We start from the raw sequence: 24,117 nt of genomic DNA, 5'->3' as shown, positions 1-24,117 counted from the left end.
CCGTGTACGGAATTATTCATTTAATAAAACATTTTTTGCTATTGGCCATCGTTTACGAGTTATTTACGAATGACTAAAAAAGGGGACCTTAGAATTTATTTTCTCCCTTCAATATTTTTTTTTAATATTGATCCTAGCGAAAAAAAGTAGCACTTATTTTATAAGAAATCTGAAACAGGTTATTTAAGTAAAACATATTTTTTTTCTGTAGGCTACCGTTTACGAGTTATTTATGAAAAACAAAAAAAAAAGATTGTAGAACAAATCGAACAAATTATAAGTAACTTTCCCACCTTAATAATATTTTGCATTGAGATCACTCTGACCCACGCTTAATATTATTTTTTATCTCCCATTTATCAACAGATTTGTATAATAAAATATTTTTTTTTTAAACGTAATAAGTGTAGCTTTACGACTGTATTTTTTGTTATCAGATTCCTGCTACACCTAAGAAAAATTGGTGATTAAAAAAAAACAATAATACATTTTTTAGTCTTTTCTACTTTATTCGTTTTTTTTTGTTTGTAAGAAAGTGCATTGTTTTTGTTCTAAAAATAAATTCCTCATCCTCAATTTATCCAAAAATGATATATTACATGCCCTAATGGGTAGTTTTAGAGAAATGTTGCTCCAAGTGAAGCGCCGCAGCGTCGAACATTCCCCCCTCCCCACCACTAAATGAGAGGTGGCTCTCGACGGCTCCCGGTCTGTATCTGCTCATGACCAGCTAAGAATCAACTGTGCCAAGTTTCAGCGCATAGTCACAAAATGCAAGGTGTCGTGCACTAACAAACCAGCTAATAGTTAAATGGATGGATAGTTGGAAAAATAAAACAAAAGATAAGTTTAAATTTGGTGTATTTTCAAAAACATCCGCGTCACTAGGGACCAAAGAAACTTAGGTTATAAAGAAGTGACCATTTACATTTAAGTAACTTTTCCTAAAAATGCCTTAAGTGTGTTAAGGTCAAAGTAACTTAGTGCTTTTTTAAACAATATGTGAATGTTTCACAGTCTTGAGTATATAATAAGCTTATTTATTATATTATAACCAACCAAACATCACATTAGCTGAATTATGAAACGCACTTATTTATTCTTTGGTTGTACCTATTTACATCTAGTTATGTACTTTTCGAGCTCACTTAGCAAAACCTATGGAGTAACAGAAGTAACACAGGGTGTATTATTATACAATATGACGTTATGTTAGAGTTAGACCAAGAAAAGTCAAGTGTTATTTTAAACGTCAAACTTCTAGGAAATTATGACGTATAAATAACACTTGCACTGCGTGGGCTATTAAAATCGCTGCAGACTTTTCTTGGTCTAACTCTAATTCTATTTCAACTTATTACACAAAAACACTGGGTCTAGGTAAAATAAAAAAAGGAATTTTTGAAAGGAATATTTGAATTCATTAGTGGTTATCAACGCATATATAATATCTATCCTTTTCTAGCGACCAAACACGCCTCTATAAAGAGTCAGACATATCGTGAGATGATTAGGATTATGTACTTTAGAAAAAGATAGATTACATATATGTAAATGAAAACATGACTTTAATAGAATTAGGTATTTACAGTCTGACTAAAAAGAGTAGAAATTAAAAAGTTGCAAGACTGTAGTGTCGTCCCGTTTTCTTATATATGTCGGCGACCGATCGTAAGATCAGGCATATCGTGAAATTCCTAGGCATATCGTGAAACGTGAAAATCTTTGACTTGTTCCCTGAGTCGACGGAGCCCCGCGGGGCTCCTATTTCTGGGCAGTTTGCCCTTCGGGCATCTGAAGCAACCTAACGAACCTATCTTACCTATGTATTGGTTTGATGTGACTGTCGTCAAAACATTACACAGGAACATTACGATATGCCTGATCTTACGATCGGCCTACGACATATGGATTGATTTGAAACCGACGACACTACAGTATTGCCACTTTTTAATTTCTACTCTTTTTTGTCAGATTATATCTTTCAATCACAGACTATCTCTACCTTTTAAAAACACTCCAAATAATAAATGCGAATCTCTCACCAATATTCAGTGCAATTTACTAAAATACAGTCACATTGCTTGCCATTTATATTTCTGTAAATACATACGTTACTTATTTCGAATAATATCTATAAGCAGCTAAAGCATCACTTTAATTTCTTCGACGGGTTCAGTCTTCATAAGATATCGCCATAAAAGCCAAAATAATTAATAATTTCTAATTTAAGTATTAATATACACATTCATGAATAATTTGTAATTTGCTTCCATACATTTTATCCTTATATTTTTAATCCAAAAATCAGAATTTGATTGATTGAAAAACGCTAGTTAATGCCTTAAATCTACATTTAAATTTATTCTGTTGTGTAACGAAAGTTATTAGAGTTAGACCAAGAATAGTCTGCAGCGATTATGATAGCCCACGCAGTGCAAGTGTTATTTATACGTCATAATTTCATAGAAGTTTAACGTGCACTGCGTGGGCAAAATCGCTGCAGTCTTTTCTTGGTCTAACTCTACCATAAATTTAATAAGTATTTTCCGTTACATTATGGAGTATATAAATTGCAGAAAAATAAGGCCTTAACCAACTAATGTTTTATAAACCATATCTTAGTTTAGTCTCCTATTGTGTTACATATATTGCAAGTACTAATTTCGATGTAATGTATAAATTATGTAATTAAGTTATGTGAATTTACTTTCCATTTTGTGACGTCACGTCAGCACCATCTGATTTGTACACAACAATCTGGCAGTGGGAATTGGAATATCACTACATGAATTTTACTATATTTTATAACGATTTAGATATTGTTACTATTTTAAAGTTACATTGGATCTCACAACACATTACATGTATCATGCCACTATAAAAAATAGTTCATCACATAGATACAACTGTGGTATAGAAATAAACTATTTATTGCCTTAGCACCAGACTGAGGATGAAAAAAGAAAGTAGGCATGGAAACATAATATTACTATCACCAGAGAACAGTTAATAAAGAAAGACTGGTAATCTCTATACCAAATTGCGTTCCGAATTGGTGTCTATTTATCTCGCCTAAATGTATTGGACTAACTTTAACAGTGACGAAAAAATGTACTGAGATTATCAGTATTATTTGAGCGTTTCTTTTATTTTTTGCCAGTTTTATATATTGTGACCTTTTTTGCCACTTTTGTGTTATTTCTAGTCAGGATCGCGAGTCCTTTTCATCCTTATAGGAGAAAAGTGTTCAAAAATGTCTATACATTTTTCAAACTTATTTTTTGTTACCGCCATACAAAGTATATGGGGAAATGGTAACACAATAGGAAAAACACTCTGTGACATTTTTTTATCCCATTAGGATCGAAAGAGATCGTGATTCGGAGTAGATATAACACAAAAGTGGCAAAAAAGGTCACAACATATAAAAATGGCAAAAAATAAAAGAAATTCTCATTTACTTCATATCTCTGCTATCACTTTATATATTTTTTTCAACAAACACACATCTAAATTTATATCTTTAACTCACAAACGTTACTTATAGTCTTTATAAAAATACAATTAAACCATTTATTGTATGTACGACTTTAAGACACTTCATGTTAAAAATCACAAACGCCAAAGAAAATTTACAAAATTACAATTAAATTATTTACAGAGATCTCTTAAACTATCCTATTGTCGTATGAATTTTACTGCCCTTTTAAAATGCTTAAAAATCGTAAGGAAGCAGGAAAAATCCATACAAATCTTAATCGAAATATATTAAGACGTTTATACATTTTAATCTTAATAATCATCTATTCGTCAAAATGCTTTTACACTATCAAAATATGAACACTGAGTTTAAATAGGCTATATTACATTAAAATAATGTCAAATATGGTTGATATTACAAAAATATTCCGTTAAACCTAATAACGTACCTAAACTCGATAGATTCCCGTTACCAAAATGACATAATCGAAATAAACTACATATATAGCCCATGTTTGTAAATTCATGTTTGCATATTTATTTTGTGCCAGAAAGTGATATTTTTGACACAAAATTATTGGAATGACGCGTCACACAATTTCGTTTTTGGGCGACCAGCAATTATATTGATTATTATTACATGACATTCCGAAAATAGATCTCAAAATACGACTGACACGTTATGAAGCATAAAAAGGCAAAATGCTCTAGTTTATATAAGTTCCATTTACTGAAATCTATTCCATTATGTAACGAAAATATTCTTTAGTTACACAATGTAATTAATTAAACCGTAAGTAGACGTACTAAACTGCAATGTCATTTTAGTACCGGGAAATTACATAGTTATTTCGAATCGTCTGTGTCGGTTTACTTACTATCAGACTAGATGTATTTGTTTCTTAGCTGCCACTTGTTTCATTACTTATGTATTATGTATATATGCTAAAAGTCATTCACGTCGTCACGACGTTTTGCAGAGATACAGTCGCGCTTCATCATTGATGGTTTAATAAACACAGTAAAAACTTAGTTTAACAAATTAATTGTTTCCTTTGTGTAACGATCGATACCTACAATAATGTATGACTATTCGTTACAAGGTAGATACCAATTAAATTGTATACTAATTTAAAACTCAAAGTCAATGGACAAAGTTTTCGTACATAGCTTAATTTACTGGATTACATAGTGTAACGAAATTCTTTTATATAAATTAAATGGAAATAAATTGTTAATTTATTAAGGTCTGCAAGTAAAATTTTATTTTTTGTATTCGGGCAGCGCTTGACTGTATCGATGCAAAAATTCGCCGAGTAATAAAACTGTTCAAGCTATACAAAACGATAGCAGTTTTTCTTAAAACTATTTCTTAGCTACCGGCTCCTTGCCTATCGATTTTCTATTTTCAAATTTCTGCTGCAAACTCGCGACGTTTGACGGTTTAGAAGTCAGTTTACTAGCGTTAGGTTTTACATTCGAGTCTGTTCTTTGTAAACCCGTCGGTTTAGGGACCACTTTAGGTTTGTTTTTATTAATGTTGTCTGCTATGGCAGCTATGTTAGAGTCTACTTTGGAATTTGTACGGTTTATTTGAGGTTTTATATTAGTGACCGGTTTAAGTGTAGGTTTGACTGTTGGTTTTTTATCGACACCCGGAGCGGGTCGCAAAGGTGGTCGATTGTCGTTCGGTTTAGCTGTGATGCTAGGTTTCGCAGCTACTTTTGGAGTATCACTTATTTTATTGTTATTTATAACATCAGGTGCTTTAACCGCTTTGTCAGCAACAGCACAGCTAGAGACAACGTCAGGACTATTTGTGATTTTCTGATTTATTTTACTTGTAGCTTTAGGTGACTGCGGGACTGTTTTAAAAGTCTTTAAATTAGGCGGAGTCACTTGTCTTGCGAATTGTGGTATTTTTGAGTTCGCTTTTGGAGAAGGCGGCGCTTTTTCCTCCTTATTTTCTACTTTATCTTTGTTCAAATACGTAGGAACATTAACTGCCGACGGATGTAAGTAGCCACTGCTAGTCGTAGAAGCGACACTTTTTCCTCCAGAGTTGCTATACACGCTTTCCGGCGCTGTGTTCATATACGTGCTATCTCTATCACCCTCATTTTCCTTCGCCCTCCCTTTCTTTTTTCTCAAAGTAGAAGCCGAGTATATAGAATCGAAGTTCCTGTTTTGAATTTCGTCTACTATTTCTCCTAGGAGACCCATGCTTTCTGTGCTCCCAGAATTACAAGGGATTGGTTTTGGAGTGTTATATCCTACTGGTGGTGCTTGGGGTATTGTTTTTATAGGCGGGGGCACACCGGGGAGGGGTTTAGAGTGCTTCTCAGGGCTTTCCTCAATAATAGCATATATATTATCGCCTGACTCTTCATCTATATGTGCGAGAGGTGCCTGTTTTTCTTCTATACAGTCAACATAGTCAGTTTGTTTAAGATCTATCGGTTTAGGGTTCTGGTAGACTGGAGTTTCTTCAATAGGTGCTGGTGGGGGTGGTGCAGTGGGTCTGCCTACTCCTGAAATAGGTCGCGGGGCCCCCGAGGGTTGCCTCATGGAGCCGAAGGTTTGTAAAGGTGCTTTAGGCACGACGGGAGCCGCTCTCATACTTTGAGTCCTATTCACGAACGCTTTCGGATCTTCCGCGTCTTCAGAATCTGACACAACCGGTACTGTGGCTACTGGGAGCTCTATTCCCTTCTGTAATATAGGATTTGATATCTGTAGATTCCTTAGGGCAACTTTATCTACTGATTTTGGTACTTTTATCTGATGAATAGGATTTTTTGGAAGCGAGTGGCTTCTTTCAACCGGATTGCGCTCCTTTTCCTTAGGCTTGTCGTGTTTTAGAAAAGACGCTATCCTATTTAAAGATATGCCTTCTTTGACCTTCTTAGGTTCTTCGGGTAGCGGTTTTTGGGGGACTGTACTCGCGTGCATGCTTAAAGGTCTCTTTGGTAAATCCGGTGACATAGTTGGAACATTCGGGGCCGCTCGCACCGGGCCTAGAGTCTTCGAGCCGAGCGGGGATATCAACTCCTTCGCGGTACAAGTGGAGGCTTCGAGTATAGGACTGGATATGACCGGCCGCGGCGGCGGGGTCGCCATGACGGGGGTGCTATCCTCCTTCTCCGCATTCATAAGCGCTTTTATTCTCTGGACGGAGCTCCCGGTTCTTTTAATCGACGGACTGGTCTTCGGACTGTTCGGAACGACCGGGAGAGGCGGCGCGCTGCGCAGAACTGGCTTTAAAACGCCCTGGTTGGCTAAATTGTTACTGTTGCTTCCACTCCGATGTACGGGGGTGATCTTCGCGCTTTTGACGGGTTCTTTTACCTGTTCTTTTTCCTCTTCTTTCTCGATGGGAGTGAGAGAGAAGCCCTTGAAGTTTCCGAAGAAGTTGACGGTGGGGTTGAGGGGCGGCGGGCTGGTGTCGGCGAGCAGGCTGGAGCTCATGTCGTCGGCGCGCGGCGCGGGCGGCGCGGGCTGCGGCGTGAAGTTGGCCGCGAGCTTGTGCGCGCCCAGCGAGATGCGGTGCTGGAGGCTGCTCTTTGGTGACTGGACCCTGCAAGGATAAAAATTGTGTATAATGAAATGTAGTTGAATTTTAGATATGGACATTTTATGCTGTCTAGGACCATGCGGTGATAATAATATTTTAATGAAACGCTATAACCTTTCAAGTGGCATACGTCACTTTTGAGTTGTTGGAATTTCGATTCTATTTTAATTATTTAAATTATGTAAATTGTCCGGGAGTCGGTTCCTGCCACTTCAAGGGTTAAGTTGTTAAAAGAACCGAGTTCTGCTGTAAATTATTAAAATGGCTCCTAAATATTGTCTAAAATATATGGGACCGAGATAATATACTATGACACGCGTAAATCCCTAAAATAATGTTCAGCTTCAAGATTCATTTTAAGTAGGACTCGTAAATTCTTTCAATTATTTTAATGCGATTTTCGGTGAACTAAAAGAGAAAATTAATGTTTTATACATGATATTCCTTGCAAGATAATACTTTTCCACATCTAAACTAAAATGTAACTTATATCAAAAGACACCCATAATACCTACTTTATGACATTCTATAATAAAGATTTCCACATTACATCCTTATATCAGTAAAACTCTACTTAATACCTACATTTTGAATACTTATTACATGCCACATGCATAATACAAAACATAAATGCTAAATTATTAGTAGTTATAGAGAAAAAAATATTTACAGAAGTAACTCATTATTGAAAGTGTGTTAATATTATATTACTAATCAAGAAACATGCACTGTCAAATAATTAATTATACAAATACATAAAATTCAATCCAAAAGCATGCAAACTGTTAGTAAATGAAAACGTTTTGTGTAACAACTCACCAAAGTGCAGAAAACCCAAACCACCAACTAAAGATATATTAAATGGTACCAGTTTTTTTTATAAAATTATTGTCTACCAAAATATATACAGGATTCTAAACATAATATTTGGAATTTACATAGTACCACAGAATAAATAATAGTACTAAGTACAGAAGACTCACTCTCTAACAAAACGCGTCTGTTACGATCGTGACAGATATGGCCGCTAGGTGGCAACAGCGCCACGCGCGACTTATGGCTAGCCACCAAAATTGGTGTGGAACGGAGTTACTTTTAGCTACCTGTAGCAAAGCGACGAAATCGCGGAGTGAGCCACGCCTGATAATTCATGTGTATGCTTATGTAGTTGCAATATTTCGACACTACTTTGAAAAAATCTCGTATCTCACACAACTACTCAAAGTTAAAAAAACAGTAACTATGTGTGTATTCCATATATAGGTACCACATTTTTCTTTAGATTGACAGAACAAGATACGAGTTTTTAAGAAGTTTCTAAAGAAGTTTTCACTTCAAAAAAAACTGGTAACATCTTTAGGAAGAAGGAAAAGAAGAAACAGAAATGTTATAAAATTTTAATAGAAAAATATCTAGATTTTTAGTAAAAACATTCGTAAATCTTTGGCATATTGACTATTTTACAATTAAAGCTTATCTTTATCTACATTGATAATAGAATAGTTATAATATAATGAGAAAAACCTTTTTAGTAGTTAAAAAATTCGTCATCGCACTATAAGTTGAGGTCTCGCACACAATGTCCATCCAGCACAATTTTATTTACAGTTCGTTTTTTTAGCATTAGAAAAAGACTACGCGATCTTGACGTGTCTTTTAATTGAGAAACACTTTTTAAAAATCAGTAACTATTACTTATGAAAGCAAAATAATGTATTAATCGTAAATGACTTATTTTTCAAAAACGATTTTCAATAAAAAGACACGTCAAGATTGTTTACCTTTTATCTAATGCTAAAAAAACGAACTATAATTTGCGTTCTTTTTTATACTGCCATTAATATAAGTAAATACCATTCGTTCCATTCGTCTCCACTTAAATTGCGGTAACTACATATTGGTCTTACAAGCTAATTCGGGCGACAACGCAAACCACAAATCCCACAAAACATGCATGGTTACTAAGCTAACTTCTTACATTAACTATATGTATATTTGTATATCCAGAATTAGGGCTGATTTAAGGGGCCCACTGATTAACAGTCTGCCGGACGGTATCGGCCTGTCAGTTAGAACAATATTTTGACAGTTCCGAAAAACTGACAGGCCGATACCGTCCGGCGGACTGTTAATCAGTGGGCCCCGTTAGACGGCGCGCGAACTCGCATGCGATTTTAGATACATTGCGGACTGTTGGTTACGTCCAATTCAACCGACCGATCAAAACCCGCAATGTAATAAAACTCGCATGCGAGTTCTCGCATCGTCTAAATGAGCCCTAGGCTCCATGCCTTCTCAATCATATTTTTTTTAAAGTATTGTCAGTTTACTCTTCCTAATTGTGGATATTAGTGTAAAAATATCGGACCAGAGCTGTACGCCAGCAATATAAAAAAAAATCTTTAGAGAGCTTAGTTTTTTCATGCTGTCGCCTTTACAAGCCAATGTTTCAAAAACATATTTACACAACCTTATTAGCAGTGTTTTAGAGGCGTGTCAATATATTTGACTGTACACTGCGAGCCCCGATGCAAATTAGTTCGTCTAGTTCCACACAACAATTTTGTTTATTCTAATAAATTTTACGCATGAACATAAAATGACAAATGGGAACCATAATGATAACTTAATCTAGTTTATTTTGATCGTATAATAAAATTGCATGAGACTTTTATTGCTGAAAACTTTTACTTTTCAAAAACGTTGTCCAAATCATATTGTCCTCTCCTACAGCACTGCTGCATGCATGGGCTCGAAACAAAATTACCAGTACATTGGCAGAGCCGTGTTGCTTTCCCTAGTAATAGCCCTTTTCACATCTGGTATATTCCTACCCGTCAAATAAAAAATCGTTATTATTTTTCTTTCAGTACAAACGGTATTTCTTGTATCTGGATTTAGTTATTGTAGAATATTACCATATAAAATTAAACTACATTATAAGCATTACATATAAGTGATTTTTAAACTAAAACATTATTTTTGTACAAACGCGAGAACCTCAATAAATAGTCTGACTAGACGAAAACATATGCATCGGGGCTCGTAGTGTTTTAAGACTGGCATTTAGCTCTACTCCCATTTCTAAAGCACTATTTAGTAACTTTACGTAGCTTAGATCTCTGGTTCACAAGCTCATTGGTTGTAGAAGCGAGACCAGTGTTTATTATCTCCAGTTTAGGTTTACTTTCGCTTAGCAACTTAGGTTTAACACTAGGCTTAGAACTAACGCCAGGCTTCGGACTTAGATTAGATTTTAGAATTATAGTTTTTTGAGCTGCCACTGGTGATTCAAAATTCTTTACAATTTCTACTTTGGGTTTATTTAGGTCGTGAATATTTGAATAATTGGCGTTATTTTTTGCCAATTTCTTTGTAAAATCAACTTTAGATTTAATTTTAACATCTAATTTTGCAATTGCCTTAGGATCAGCAATAACAATATCTTCTTTATTTATTTTCCGACTAAATTTTCCTGACTCTTTATTTTTCTTATCATTCACAGTCTGTTTTACTTGCACAGAAGGTATGACCGTTTTATCCGCATTTATAACACTAGATATATTCGCATATTGCGGTGTATCAACTAGCTTATACTTAGAACCACTAGCTTCTACAACCAACTTGTTGACACTACTTTTATCATGTTTCAACCATTTACCCAGAGAAGAACCACTAGCTTCTTCTACAACCAACTTATTAACACTACTTTTATCATGTTTCAACCATTTACCCAGAGAAGAACCACTAGCTTCTTCTACAACCAACTTATTAACACTACTTTTATCATGTTTCAACCATTTGCCCAGAGTAGTGAAGTTAGGTAGGGCCATGGAGGGTGTGTGTGTGTGTACGTACGATTTGCGCGGCTTCTTCCACCACAGGAGGACGTTGTGGCGGGAGTAGTAGACCAGGAGGAGTACGAGGAGGGTGCCCGGGATGATCCCGAGGAATATCACGTACATCACCACCATGAAGTTTCTTTGGACTGTGGAGAAAACAAGTAGCAATTAACTAATAAACTAGTGGCTCTCGGAGCTGTAGACATCGGTAGATTAGCATAAAACCGAATCGATATATGGCTGCGCTATTTTGAGAAATTTCCAAAAAAATTATCGACAAAAATAATTAACCATCAAACCCGCTCAGAAAAATTGGATTGAATTGCGACCGGTAGAGGAGAATATCCGGACATACGAAAACATTTTTGCCCAAGTTGAAACGGAGACTTTCGCGAACGCTTGGTCAATCATCATAACGACTGGTCCAAATTAATACAAAACTAAACGTTTTTGTTTCGCAAAAATTTACTTTTAGAGATTTTACTCAGTATTGGTAACTCTTTGAAATTCTACAGAAAGATTTTACTGACTACGTATAATGCAGACAGCTTTTCCATTTTGCACAGAGATTAGCAGGTTTTATACCTTACTCCTAATTTGAAGGCTTTCCGTTTGAATTAAAAAATATATTGAAAGCCTAAGTGTAAAACGAAACACTTAAATAGATTTATTTATTATTTACTTTAATAGATATTAAGAAAAATAAGCAAGTTATAATAGCATAATTACCACTAGGATCAGTAGCCGGGCCGGAGTCGTAGGAGCCGCCGGCGCCGGGCAGCGCGCAGCGCGGCGGCGCGAACCCGGCCTCGCAGTGGCAGTTGCCTGCACACACACACACACACAAGGCTCATTCGTGTTCCACTAGATCAGTGTTTTTCAAACTTTATGGTGTCACGGCCCTTTATGACCACAAAATTTTTTTCGCGACCCCCTAAATCCCGTTTCTACGTTTTTCTATCTATGCATAATATGCTATCTATGCTCTATATTATAGAGTCTGTGCGGAAAGAGAGTCGTGAAATGTATGGAATCCCATACATTCTACGGCTCTTCTCTTTCCGCACCTCCGAGTTCCGCACAGACTAACAAATTTGGAAACACAGACCAGTGTTTGGAACGCACCTTTCTATCATTCACTCAGTTACATATGCGTTTTGGAACGCACTCTATATTTATTTTTATAGGATGTTTTTTGTGTTCATCGATTTATAAGATGTTATCACGTCAATAAAGATAAAGTTAATGGACTCATAGCAAAAATTGAGTTATGGACAACATCTTTACACAGTACCTATGCAGTTTGATTATTTCCTTTGCTTGGCTAAAATAATTCAAGGTATATCATCAGATAACCCCGTTTACGTGGAAATTCATATACCTGCTATAGTGGAGAGCTTGCAAAGATAAAAAAACAACTTATAAGTTATTTCTCAAATGAAACACTGGTTGGTGATGGAAAATGTTGGATTTTAAATACTTTTTTGAATAAGTCCGTTGAGCTGGCCGATCTCAACGCCCCAGTGAAAGAAACATTTTGGAACTTGCAGCTGATAGAATGATAAAATTGGAGTTTGTAGGTATCTCGTCTCGACTGTGCGTTCTGGGTTAAAAGAATGGGTAAATATTCCCATATAGCAAAAGAAGTCCTTAAAGTTTTGATCCCATTTGCTACTTCATATTTATGCGAGCTGACGTTTTCATCAATGGTCGATATCAAAACAAACAAAAAAACCGGCTAAGTGCGAGTCGGACTGGCAAAAAAATCACGTTGGTTGTATGGGAGCCCCACTTATTAAGTATATTCTGTTTTTAGTATTTGTTGTTATAGCGGTAACAGATATTCATCATCTGTCAAAATTTCCACCAGCAAAAAAAACAAATTCAAAGTGGCGGCCATTATTTACAATGGTTGATTACTAATTGATATTTAGGTACTTTTCGGATCCTCAGATATGAATTTTTATCATGATAGAGCAAATTATCCGTCGGACGTACCGTTTTTGAACTACAAGCAAAAAACTGAAACAGAGCAAAAATTTTTCCACAACTCCTGGAATGGAGCAAACTCGGATTACACTAATTTAGAACCAAATGAAGGTATTAAGACGATTTTCAGCTTGCTGGGAATTAATCTGATTGGCCTAACAGATCTTAACTTATTTAACTGTTTAATAAATACAGTTTACCTATCTAATAATGATTTATTTTATTGATATGTATGTTAACGACCATTAAATTTTAAAGGATTGGATTATTTCTAAGTTAAATAAAATGAAAGCTGCTTTCCATAAGTTTCTTTCAAAGCTGAGCTTCGCGACCCCCTTGGACAAGCGCCGCGACCGCCCTGGGGGTCGCGACCCACACTTTGAAAAACACTGCACTAGATAACTAACAAACTTGGGGCACGACTATAGTCTGTATCTTTAGGTATTTAAATAAAAGTAAACAAACAATTTGTACATTTTCGGCTAGTTATAACCTTTATTGGTTAACCAATCAAACACAAAACCGCCTGGATCAGTCACTGAACGACCTGACTTTAACCTACCAGTGGCGGAGCGTCCATAGAACTCGATTCCCATCGGCTTGTCTGATATTCACGCTCTTGGGCCAATTTCTTTAAACTTACGAAGAAAAGGAAGGGCAACTCAGCTACTTCTACTACTACTCAGCTAGTTCGGCTTGCCTACGAACAATCTAGACGCGCCGCCACTGTAACCTACATTATTTGATAATGTAACGTTTTCATCTACCATCAACCGGCTTACTAAGAAGCCATTTGAGGGTAAATTTTGTTTACTTTTAATAAAATACCTAAAGAGACAGAATATAGATTTGTCACAACACAGCAAAAGTTTCGTAACAAAATATTTTTTGACTCCATTTTTACTATCTCGATTGAATGGTTTTTTGTTACCGTTAGAATTGCAGATGCCGTGCCCGGAGCAGTTGGAGGGGCAGACGGAGCCCTCCCGCGTCGCCATCGCCGCCCGCACCAGCTCCACCGGCACGCACTTCTGCTGCATACACATCTGGAAACGTATCAAATACTTATAAAACTTTAGTAAAGCGAAAATTTTCAAGTGCTGCCACTAAAATCAAAGTCGGATATTTCCATGTCGTCACTACCCAGTTGAATGCCTGGTAGGGTCGCCATGAGACGTGGGGCGTTAAACAAGAACTCGTTCCTACTGAATATTAAAGATAAATAAATAATTAAATCTATTTATTTCGATAAAAAAGTACTTAAGTCTACATGCATATGTGTGCAAAATCTCTAGTATGCGATTATGTACGGGGTCACTAAACTCGCGTTTTGTTGTTACCTAACTTTTACATTGAGTAATTCCAAAAATATATATCTACTTACCTTAATTTAGCTAATGGTTTTTTTTAGTTTGCCAGTATATATACCAGAGCATTATCATTTGTGAAATATACTTTTAGAATTTTATTGACGATTGCGATGGTTTTCTAATTTCTATTATATGTATGTACTAATTTCTTAGGTAATTTATTTAATATATCTGGGAGAATATACCAACAAGTTCTTTTGCCATATACATTATTTGCCATCGGCACCGTGTACAGTGGTAAATTCTGGAGTTGACGCAACTATTTTTTTTCTCCTAGCCTATTTGAGGATTTTACATTGATGTAAACATTGTTGAAGTATAGAAACAAAGAAGGAAATACTTGAAGAAATTACTTGGTTAATGATAAAGTTATTATTTTTTTCTATGTAGGGATATTCTTATTACCAACCTTATCGGGTCCACACTTGGCGCCATCAGGCACCAGACCAGGGTCTACGTCGCTGAGTCCAAGATCGATGATCACCGTGCGGCAAGGAATTATTACACCTGCAAAAATATACGACAATGTGTATTTAGTTCAAATTTGTTTACCGCTTACCATCCCACACAGTAGGGTAACGTCAAACGTGTAGTCAGCCATAAGAATAGGGTATTATACTGTATTTAAAATAAATTATTTTACACCATGCATGAAATAAAGACCAGATCCACCAGATCATTATTAGAAAAACACAGATAGGAGTTATTTTTAAACACAAGTTCTATTTAATAAATCGGATAGAAATATAAAAAGTAGGTGAGTTGACCGTGACGTCACGATGTAATGTTTTTTCAGTTCTAAAAAAGTAACTGATTTGACTAGTAGGAAAATACCCTATTTTTCTTTTTTAGACATTATCTATTAATTGTATAAAGTTAGAGAAAAATTCACCGTTGTTGTTTATGAAGGTAGCCGTGAGTACTGCCGCGTTACTATGCTAACTATGCTAACTCGAGCCGTTCGTTAAGATGGCGACACTGCAGCATGCCGCACATTATTGGTCACGTTGTATATAACTCACCGTTGTTGTTTATGAAGGTAGCCGTGAGTACTGCCGCATTCTCCATGCCGAACTCGAGCCGTTCGTTAAGATGGCGACACTGCAGCATGCCGCACATTATTGGTCACGTTGTATATAACTCACCGTTGTTGTTTATGAAGGTAGCCGTGAGTACTGCCGCGTTCTCCATGCCGAACTCGAGCCGTTCGTTAAGATGGCGACACTGCAGCATGCCGCACATTACTGGTCACGTTGTATATAACTCACCGTTGTTGTTTATTAAGGTAGCCGTGAGTACTGCCGCGTTCTCCATACCGAACTTGAGCCGTTCGTTAAGATGGCGACACTGCAGCATGCCGCACATTACTGGTCACGTTGTATATAACTCACCGTTGTTGTTTATGAAGGTAGCCGTGAGTACTGCCGCATTCTCCATGCCGAACTCGAGCCGTTCGTTAAGATGGCGACACTGCAGCATGCCGCACATTACTGGTCACGTTGTATATAACTCACCGTTGTTGTTTATGAAGGTAGCCGTGAGTACTGCCGCGTTCTCCATGCCGAACTCGAGCCGTTCGTTAAGATGGCGACACTGCAGCATGCCGCACATTACTGGTCACGTTGTATATAACTCACCGTTGTTGTTTATGAAGGTAGCCGTGAGTACTGCCGCATTCTCCATGCCGAACTCGAGCCGTTCGTTAAGATGGCGACACTGCAGCATGCCGCACATTACTGGTCACGTTGTATATAACTCACCGTTGTTGTTTATGAAGGTAGCCGTGAGTACTGCCGCATTCTCCATGCCGAACTCGAGCCGTTCGTTAAGATGGCGACACTGCAGCATGCCGCACATTACTGGTCACGTTGTATATAACTCACCGTTGTTGTTTATGAAGGTAGCCGTGAGTACTGCCGCGTTCTCCATGCCGAACTCGAGCCGTTCGTTAAGATGGCGACACTGCAGCATGCCGCACATTACGTCTTGCGGTGCACAGCGCCGGTAGATCTGGTTCACGCGATCGTAGCCGCAATTGCCGTGGCTATAAAACGGAACGGTAAGTGAAAATTATTGTAATTATAGATTATATTAGTGTCATGTTTAAAGACCATTGTTAAACCCTTCGGAAGCCAGACAGTTATACATATGTCTTACAATACAGTATGGCCTATATAATCACCTCGCACAATATGGCTAGTTGTCCAAAAAACGCCCTGTATAAGCAGCGAAAAACTCGTGACACGTAAATCGCTTTCAACAGCTTTAATTCAGTAGTAAACAAAATGAAAAACTTAAAACATTTCTCAGCTTGGCGCATTAATTAGCCCAAACGGGATCCCCAAAAACTAATAATGACCATCTTCTGTTATGAATCAGCACGGACGGAGTATATGCGACAGAGTGAATCTAAAGGTTAATGAACACTTACTCATCGCCCTTGATGTTGGAGTTGTTGTAACACTTGTCGTCTGAGGAAGCGCCCGTGACGCCCCACAGCAGCCTGCACTGGTCTGTGTGCGACCGGCATGAACCCCGCACGCAGTAAGCCTGAAAAAAGATATTTAAATGGAAAATCCGAATTTACACTGATCTATCAGCCGTCAATACACTGAAGAAATTCTATTAGCCGTAAATGTAGGTACATTAAAATATAAGTAAGTACATTGTTTCTATGGAATTTAAACCTATCTTAAAACACAAAAAGTAATGTTCCTTTTGTTTCGTTAAATCATCGAACAACAAAATAAATTCAACCCAGTTTAAAACATGAAATTTCCTTAGCAAAACTTTTAGATCTTTTGCCAGTTTTCTACTAACATCAACCAGGTGAATATTGCTGGCTTATACCTATTGATAGTATTTTATAATTTACCTGTTCTCTCCCGCACGGCGTGGCGTCCATCTTGTGAACGTCGTGGGGACAGAACTGAGAATGGCCGCTGCAGTACTCGGGCAAGTCACACTCGCGGTCGGCGGCGCGACATTCTGTACCCGCTGCTTTGGGACGACACGTCTGAAAAACAAATTGGTATAATTATTACGAGCATCACACTGTATAAATTTATTTGTAAAAAATAGTAGAGAAATACCATTAATAATTTAAGGAGTCTGTTAACACTGAAATTTAGAAATAAATAATGGAATTTCTATCAAGAAAATATTCTTTTCGCAAGTTCGATAAAATAACTACCAAAACATCCAAAATAGAAAACGCGAAAGCCGAACAAAACGAGTGTGATGTTTTGTATTGCCTGTATACAAGAACGCTCTCAGCGGTAGAAAAGCAGTCGCTGTAGCCGAAAACGGCTAGGAGATGATGATGATACAAGAACTCTCATTTCGTCTCACAGCATAACAAAAGCATACTAGGAGAAATATGCGGAATTGCGTAGTGCATAATTGTTTTCCATCGTATTTTCTCGGAGACGTTCGTATTTGTCATGCCACTTCAGTCAACCTCAGTACTTTTTGTAACGAGACCGACTGAAATACAAATACACGTCCGTGAAAAAATTATGGGAAATAATTGTGCACTACATCTGTATAATCTTTCATAATTTGAAGGGAATAAAAGAAAAAGATGAGGAGAAGTAATTTACCGTGAGATCGCAGCACTGTCCGTGGCCACACGTGGCATTAGCCCGTAGAGTGCAGTCGGGCGTGCAGCACGCCGTGCAGGCGGCGCGGTCGCCGGCGGCCGGGGAGGAGGCGCCGGGCGCGGTGCCGCAGTCGCACTGTTCGCCTTCTTCCAGGAAGCCGTTGCCGCAGGTCGGGGATTCGGCTAGCTGCTTGGGTTTGTTTCTGTAAGTTAATTAAAAACGGTTTAGTTAATTAAGTTAAAAACGGATCTATAATCTTTTAACCCCTAGAGTCCCGCGGACGCGATATAAATTCACCTCTTAAGTCTCACGGATGCTGTACAAATTGTACGCGATTTCATACAAAATGTATGAAATTTGAAACTTCAAGGTTTATTGAGATTGATAAGCTGCGAGGAGTCAATTTCTACAAAATACACATTTTAGATGTTTAACCCTTTAATGGTCAATATTTAAAAAATACACCATTCACCTCCTTACACTCCTAAATATTCTGTACTTATATGAAAGAAATACAAAGAATGTTAGAGTCTATGCGGAAAGAGAATAGTCGTGGAATGTATGAGGCCCAATACATTCTATGACTCTTCTCATTCCGAACAGACTCTACATATAGGGTGGTAATTTTTGCCATATAAATTCAAAGCTTGCCCTATAAAGGGTTAATTAAACCTTCCATTTTAATAATGAATCAAATCAAATTCTCTTCGACAAACTTCAAATCGAAACCACTACCTTTCGTTTCAATATAAAATTGTCATAAATATGCGTACCTCACACAGTAGTCCATGCCTCTCTCAAATGACAGAGCCAGGGACTTGAGACTGCAAGAAGACCAGTGCACCGGCGTCACTGAGGTGCTCGAGGGACTCATGATGCATTTATATAATTGTCATAAATATGCGTACCTCAGACAGTAGTCCATGCCTCTCTCATAAGACAGAGCCAGGGACTTGAGACTGCAAGAAGACCAGTGCACCGGCGTCACAGAGGTGCTCGAGGCACTCATGATGCATTTATATAATTGTCATAAATATGCGTACCTCAGACAGTAGTCCATGCCTCTCTCAAAAGACAGAGCCAGGGACTTGAGACTGCAAGAAGACCAGTGCACCGGCGTCACTGAAGTGCTCGAGGGACTCATGATGCATTTCTTGTCTGGACACTCGCAGTCCGGTTCCTGTGGAGATCAGAATGATACTGTAACCTCATGAAAATCTATCTGAACTAAAATACAAGTATAAAAAACCGGCCAAATGCGAGTCGGACTCGCGCACGAAGAGTTCCGTATCATTACGCAAAAACGGCAAAAAAATCACGTTTGTTGTAGGTATGGGAGCCCTACTTCAATATTTATTTTATTATATTTTTAGTATTGGTTTTTATAGCGGCAACAGAAATACATCATCTGTGAAAATTTCAACTGCCTGATGCTATCACGGTTCATGAGATACAGCCTGGTGACAGACAGACAGACAGCCGGACAGACAGACGGACAGCGGAGTCTTAGTAATAGGGCCCCGTTTTTACCCTTTCGGTACGGAACCCTAAAAAGGCACTCGCTTTAGACCAGGATCTCTAAAACTGTGTCATGTGCATAATTGTTAGACCGCAGATTGTCTTCTGATCCTTGTAGTGGTGTTCCTACGCTTCAAGGAACCCAATTGGGGTCACAAGTTCACAACTCTAGCACAGAAGGTTCACTCTCTAACAAAACGCGTCTCACGACAGATATGACCGCTAGGTGGCGCAAGCGCGAGCAGGCGTCCGTTCCCGAGCAGTGCGCGGCAACCACTACTGCTAGACACCAAACTAGGTGTGGGCCGCATGTACTTGTAGCGACGTGACGAAATCGCAGAGTGAGCCACGCCTGACTCTGGACTAGTATAGAGATTAATACCTGGTCATGTTCCATGCCAAAGTTGTGTCCCATCTCGTGCGCGATGGTCATGGCCACGAGCCCTATAACCCGTGAATGGTTGGTGGCGACCCCGGCCGAGTAGTTGTAGGAACACATGAACCCCTTGAGGGCTTTGCCGACCACGCCCGCTTTGAAGTTCTGGCGGCTGTGGAAGGGTTGAACTGTTATAATTGTAATTGTAAAGTTTGGTATAAGTAAAGGTTATTTACTAAGCATTTTTTTATATTGGGTTAGTAAAATTATCACCTATTGCGATATGTATGACCAGAAAGTTGTATAAATTTCTTAAGAATATATAATTGTATAATAACATAATGATTTACATTATTTGAAAACAATGAATATCAATGGAAAAAAAATACTAGAACATATACGTAGTCAATAAATGCTAAACAAATACATTTGGTAACGAAATGTTTAAGCGGTAGGTATCTATTATATATTCATGTACATTTTTGGCGTGGTTCAGACCATAAAACTTTTCACAAATAAAAAAACCTGACACATGATACTATAGTTCGTTTTTTTAGCATTAGAAAAAAGCTAAACAATCTTGATGTGTCTTTAATTGAAAAACACGTTTTAAAAATCTTCTTCTTCTTCTTCGTCGAAACCTCATGACTGAGGGTCGTGACCGCCATAAGTCGCTTTAACTGGGATTGCTCTCCTACCTGGCCGATCTTCTGTTTTAAAAATAAGTCAAGGCAAATATGTAACAATTATGAATCTAATACGATGATTTATATTATCCTGATTTCAGTAATAGTTACTGATTTTTCAAAAGCGTTTTTCAATTAAAAGACATGTCAAGATCGCTTACCTTCTTTCTAATGCTAAAAAAAACGAACTATAGTTGGCGGACAACGTGAAAACGTTTTTAAGCGTGGGTTTAGGCAGAGTAAAGATAATATACAAACAATGATCTTTTAAGTTTTTGGATGTTAATGTACATAGGTTTTGATGTCGAGTTCTCTAATGGTAAAAAAATATACATATAAGGTCCAGATTCCTCTGTCCTCTCTTTCTGTCTCTGACCTGCAGATCCTTTGCAAAACAACAGATTACCAAAATTACACTCACAAATGTGGCTTCGCGTAGTCGTAGTGAAATTCTTCTTTTTTGACGAACCGAGTTCCCCTGCGGTGAGATTAAATGGCTGAAAGACTATGCGTTAGACATACCAAGCAGCTACCAATACACATGCAATGTCTAAAAACAATCACCAATAGCGTTAGGAGGAAATAAGAAAAAATAGGTAGGAAAATTATGTCAGAAAAAATATAAGTATGTATAGCACAGCCATTTGTCCACTTTGTGCGTAAGTTTGCACGTAAAATATGGATGAGAAATAAAATAAAAGGGCAAAAAAGTCAAGTTAGGGTCTCCCCAGATATATAGACGCGCATTCGGCAAAAGCCGATAGGAAAAAGCTTTATGTCTGCGCAATAAGTGCAAAACTAGTCGACGCGTCGGCAGGCGCCGGCCCATGCGAGCCGAGCCGAACGACGACTTTTTCGCTCTTATTGCGCAGACATAAAGCTTTTTTCGCATCGGATTTTATCGATTCCACGTTGACATAAGTGGGGGAACCTCTATGTAGAAAATGATGATGTTAATAGTTGAGCATGGTTGTACGTCGCGTCGTATTGGACATGATGGATCATGCGTTTGTACAGAATATCATTTAAAGCTTATTCCAGTAGGGTGATTCTAATTCGTCAGTAACTGGCCACTGTTAGTAATTGGCCACCAAATGAATTCTATTCACCTATAAACAGAATTCATTTTAGTATAAGGTTTCAATTACTGGCCAGCCTTCAATAACTAGCCGCCTTATACTAAAATTAATGCTGTTTATAGGTGAATAGAATTCATTTTTAGTTTAGGGCGGCCAGTTACTAAAACCGGCCAGTTAGTGGCGAATTATCCTAGTTGGTGTTTAGAACTACAGGGCAAACTTATGTTCCAGGACGTGTATTTTCACAGATTAGATAGGTATTCTATAAATGTTATATCTCTTATGAATTAAATCCAGTTACTTTTTGAAGTTCTATTCTCTTATGTTTTTACATTCAGCATTTTCTTATCCAAATTATAATTAGGTACTCGGTAATTTTGAATACCATAATCAGTTTGAACAGTGATACAATAATAACACAATAGGGTATTTGACTGTATTTAAAATAAACTATTTTACAAGCATGTAATAAAGCACCAGAAGATTAATAGAGAAACGTAGACAGTTATTTTTAGACACAATTTCTATTTTAAAATCCGTGTAAAACTATAAAGAGTAGGTAATTTGATCGTGACGTCATCGTCACATGCTAGTAAGTTAATCTAATCGCTAATCGTTTTGACAGTTCGAAAAAAGAAACCGACTTGCCCAGTAGTCAAATACCCTATTTTGAAGAAAGTATATAGTAGTGAAGAAAGCAGTTCCAACACCACCACAAGCAACAACCAAGGGCTTCATTGATTTCAAGGTGTGCCAAGTCTAAGAGAAAAAACTGTGACCCTGAGTTTGATAGCTAAAAAAACCGGGCAAGTGCGAGTCGGACTCGCGCACGAAGGGTTCCGTACCATAATGCAAAAAAAAAAAAAAACAAAAAAAAAAGCAAAAAAAAAACGGTCACCCATCCAAATACTGACCACTCCCGACGTTGCTTAACTTTGGTCAAAAATCACGTTTGTTGTATGGGAGCCCCATTTAAATCTTTATTTTATTCTGTTTTTAGTATTTGTTGTTATAGCGGCAACAGAAATACATCATCTGTGAAAATTTCAACTGTCTAGCTATCACGGTTCGTGAGATACAGCCTGGTGACAGACGGACGGACGGACGGACGGACGGACGGACGGACAGCGAAGTCTTAGTAATAGGGTCCCGTTTTACCCTTTGGGTACGGAACCCTAAAAAGACGGCGCTGCATGTACGACGCCGTATGTTTTGTGGTAAATTATCAAACGTCAAATTTTAACAACCAGATTTACCACATAATGTACGGAATCATACGAATGGGGTTGGCAACTGTCAAAGGTTTGCATAGATGGCGCCATCATAGCTTGCCCCTTTCTCTAGTTTTGTTCTATGAGATTGGCTTAAAGGGCTGGCATCCAGGGCATAAAATTCCATTAAGAAAACAAGAAAGAATTTGACACAATTCTAGGGATTGACAGGGCAAGCTATGCCGTCACCATCTGCTAAATACTTCGACCGACCAACCCCATTGGTCTTAGTTTTTACAAGTCCAGTAAAATCAATGAATTGGAACCCAAATGCACTTCTACATTGTGATTTACGTGCACAGTTATAAGTTGATTGTGAACATACCATAAAGCAAGAAGAATCAGTCATCATCCATGAAGACATTTCATTGAATACAGTAGATATGCTACTTTAGGACTTACGTAAGCAGTTGAGCGTTGTCGTTAGGTATCCTAGTGACTAGTACAGTCTTCCGATAGTGCAGGAACTTGTTGAGCGTGGCGTCTCCATCCTCTTCTAGCACTATTTCGTCGTTTTCTGACCAGATCTCTACGCCTACGAGCGCTATGAAGATGTTTAACGGAGCGTAGACCTGAAAGTATAAATACAGCGTTAACAAATAGGTATACTTCGTCTGCGTTGGGTGATGATAATTTGTGAGATATATTTTAAGAATCCTTACAGAATTGATGATGTTGGCCAGGTCCTTCATCTGCCGATACACCAGCTGCAGGTCGCCGCCGCTGGCGAGGAACTCACCGAGTTGTTGACCATTTCGTGGCACTTTCTCTTTTTTATGTTTCTCTGTTTAGTATAAGTTTTTATTTTGTGTTTGTGCTTACGAATAAAATTATTTCTATTCTATTCTATTCTATTCTATAATGTTGGCCAGGTCCTTCATCTGCCTATGCACCAGCTGCAGGTTGCCGCCGCTGGCGAGGAACTCCCCGTGGTCCACCACCAGCACCAGCTCCACGTAGCGCGAGCGACGGTCCGCGTTGTACTCTAGTGTCTCACCGAGTTGATGATGTTGGCCAGGTCCTTCATCTGTCTATGCACCAGCTGCAGGTCGCCGCCGCTGGCGAGGAACTCCCCGTGGTCCACCACCAGCACGAGCTCCACGTAGCGCGAGCGACGGTCCGCGTTGTACGGCTCTCGGACTAGCGTGTCTTCGTAGGTGTCGCGTTTGTACTGGAATGAAGTTGATGAATTTTAAGAGACTATTCAGTATGAGTAATTGCTGTTACCAATATAATCTGGTTCAACAAGAAACGGATATAATAGGCACGAAAGACCATTAATGAATAGGTAGAAATGGCGTTATACATTTGACCAAACTTTGGCATC

At 38.0% G+C, this 24,117-nt stretch overlaps 1 protein-coding gene across 1 annotated transcript in view; it reads right to left on the bottom strand.

The window, feature by feature from the left end:
* Nucleotides 1–844: 844 nt before the first annotated feature.
* Nucleotides 845–24,117, bottom strand: part of LOC134801171 (disintegrin and metalloproteinase domain-containing protein 12-like) — a 107,777-nt gene continuing 84,504 nt past the window's right edge. Inside the window, exons 6-18 of the mRNA XM_063773718.1 lie at nucleotides 23,788–23,961; nucleotides 23,193–23,362; nucleotides 19,761–19,926; nucleotides 18,904–19,040; nucleotides 17,861–18,062; nucleotides 17,134–17,274; nucleotides 16,690–16,808; nucleotides 16,142–16,302; nucleotides 14,668–14,765; nucleotides 13,820–13,934; nucleotides 11,629–11,724; nucleotides 10,916–11,045; nucleotides 845–7,060 (exon numbers count right to left, since the gene is read on the bottom strand). Of these exons, the coding sequence (XP_063629788.1) occupies nucleotides 4,849–7,060; nucleotides 10,916–11,045; nucleotides 11,629–11,724; nucleotides 13,820–13,934; nucleotides 14,668–14,765; nucleotides 16,142–16,302; nucleotides 16,690–16,808; nucleotides 17,134–17,274; nucleotides 17,861–18,062; nucleotides 18,904–19,040; nucleotides 19,761–19,926; nucleotides 23,193–23,362; nucleotides 23,788–23,961 (3,921 nt within the window). The 3' untranslated portion in view covers nucleotides 845–4,848. The remainder of the gene's footprint in view (nucleotides 7,061–10,915; nucleotides 11,046–11,628; nucleotides 11,725–13,819; nucleotides 13,935–14,667; nucleotides 14,766–16,141; nucleotides 16,303–16,689; nucleotides 16,809–17,133; nucleotides 17,275–17,860; nucleotides 18,063–18,903; nucleotides 19,041–19,760; nucleotides 19,927–23,192; nucleotides 23,363–23,787; nucleotides 23,962–24,117) is intronic.

The sequence above is a fragment of the Cydia splendana genome, chromosome 21, assembly GCF_910591565.1.
Source record: "Cydia splendana chromosome 21, ilCydSple1.2, whole genome shotgun sequence".
NCBI classification, from domain to species: Eukaryota; Metazoa; Arthropoda; class Insecta; order Lepidoptera; family Tortricidae; genus Cydia; species Cydia splendana.
The sequence above is the reverse complement of the archived record's forward strand: the minus strand, read 5'-3'. Positions and strand labels throughout refer to the sequence as shown.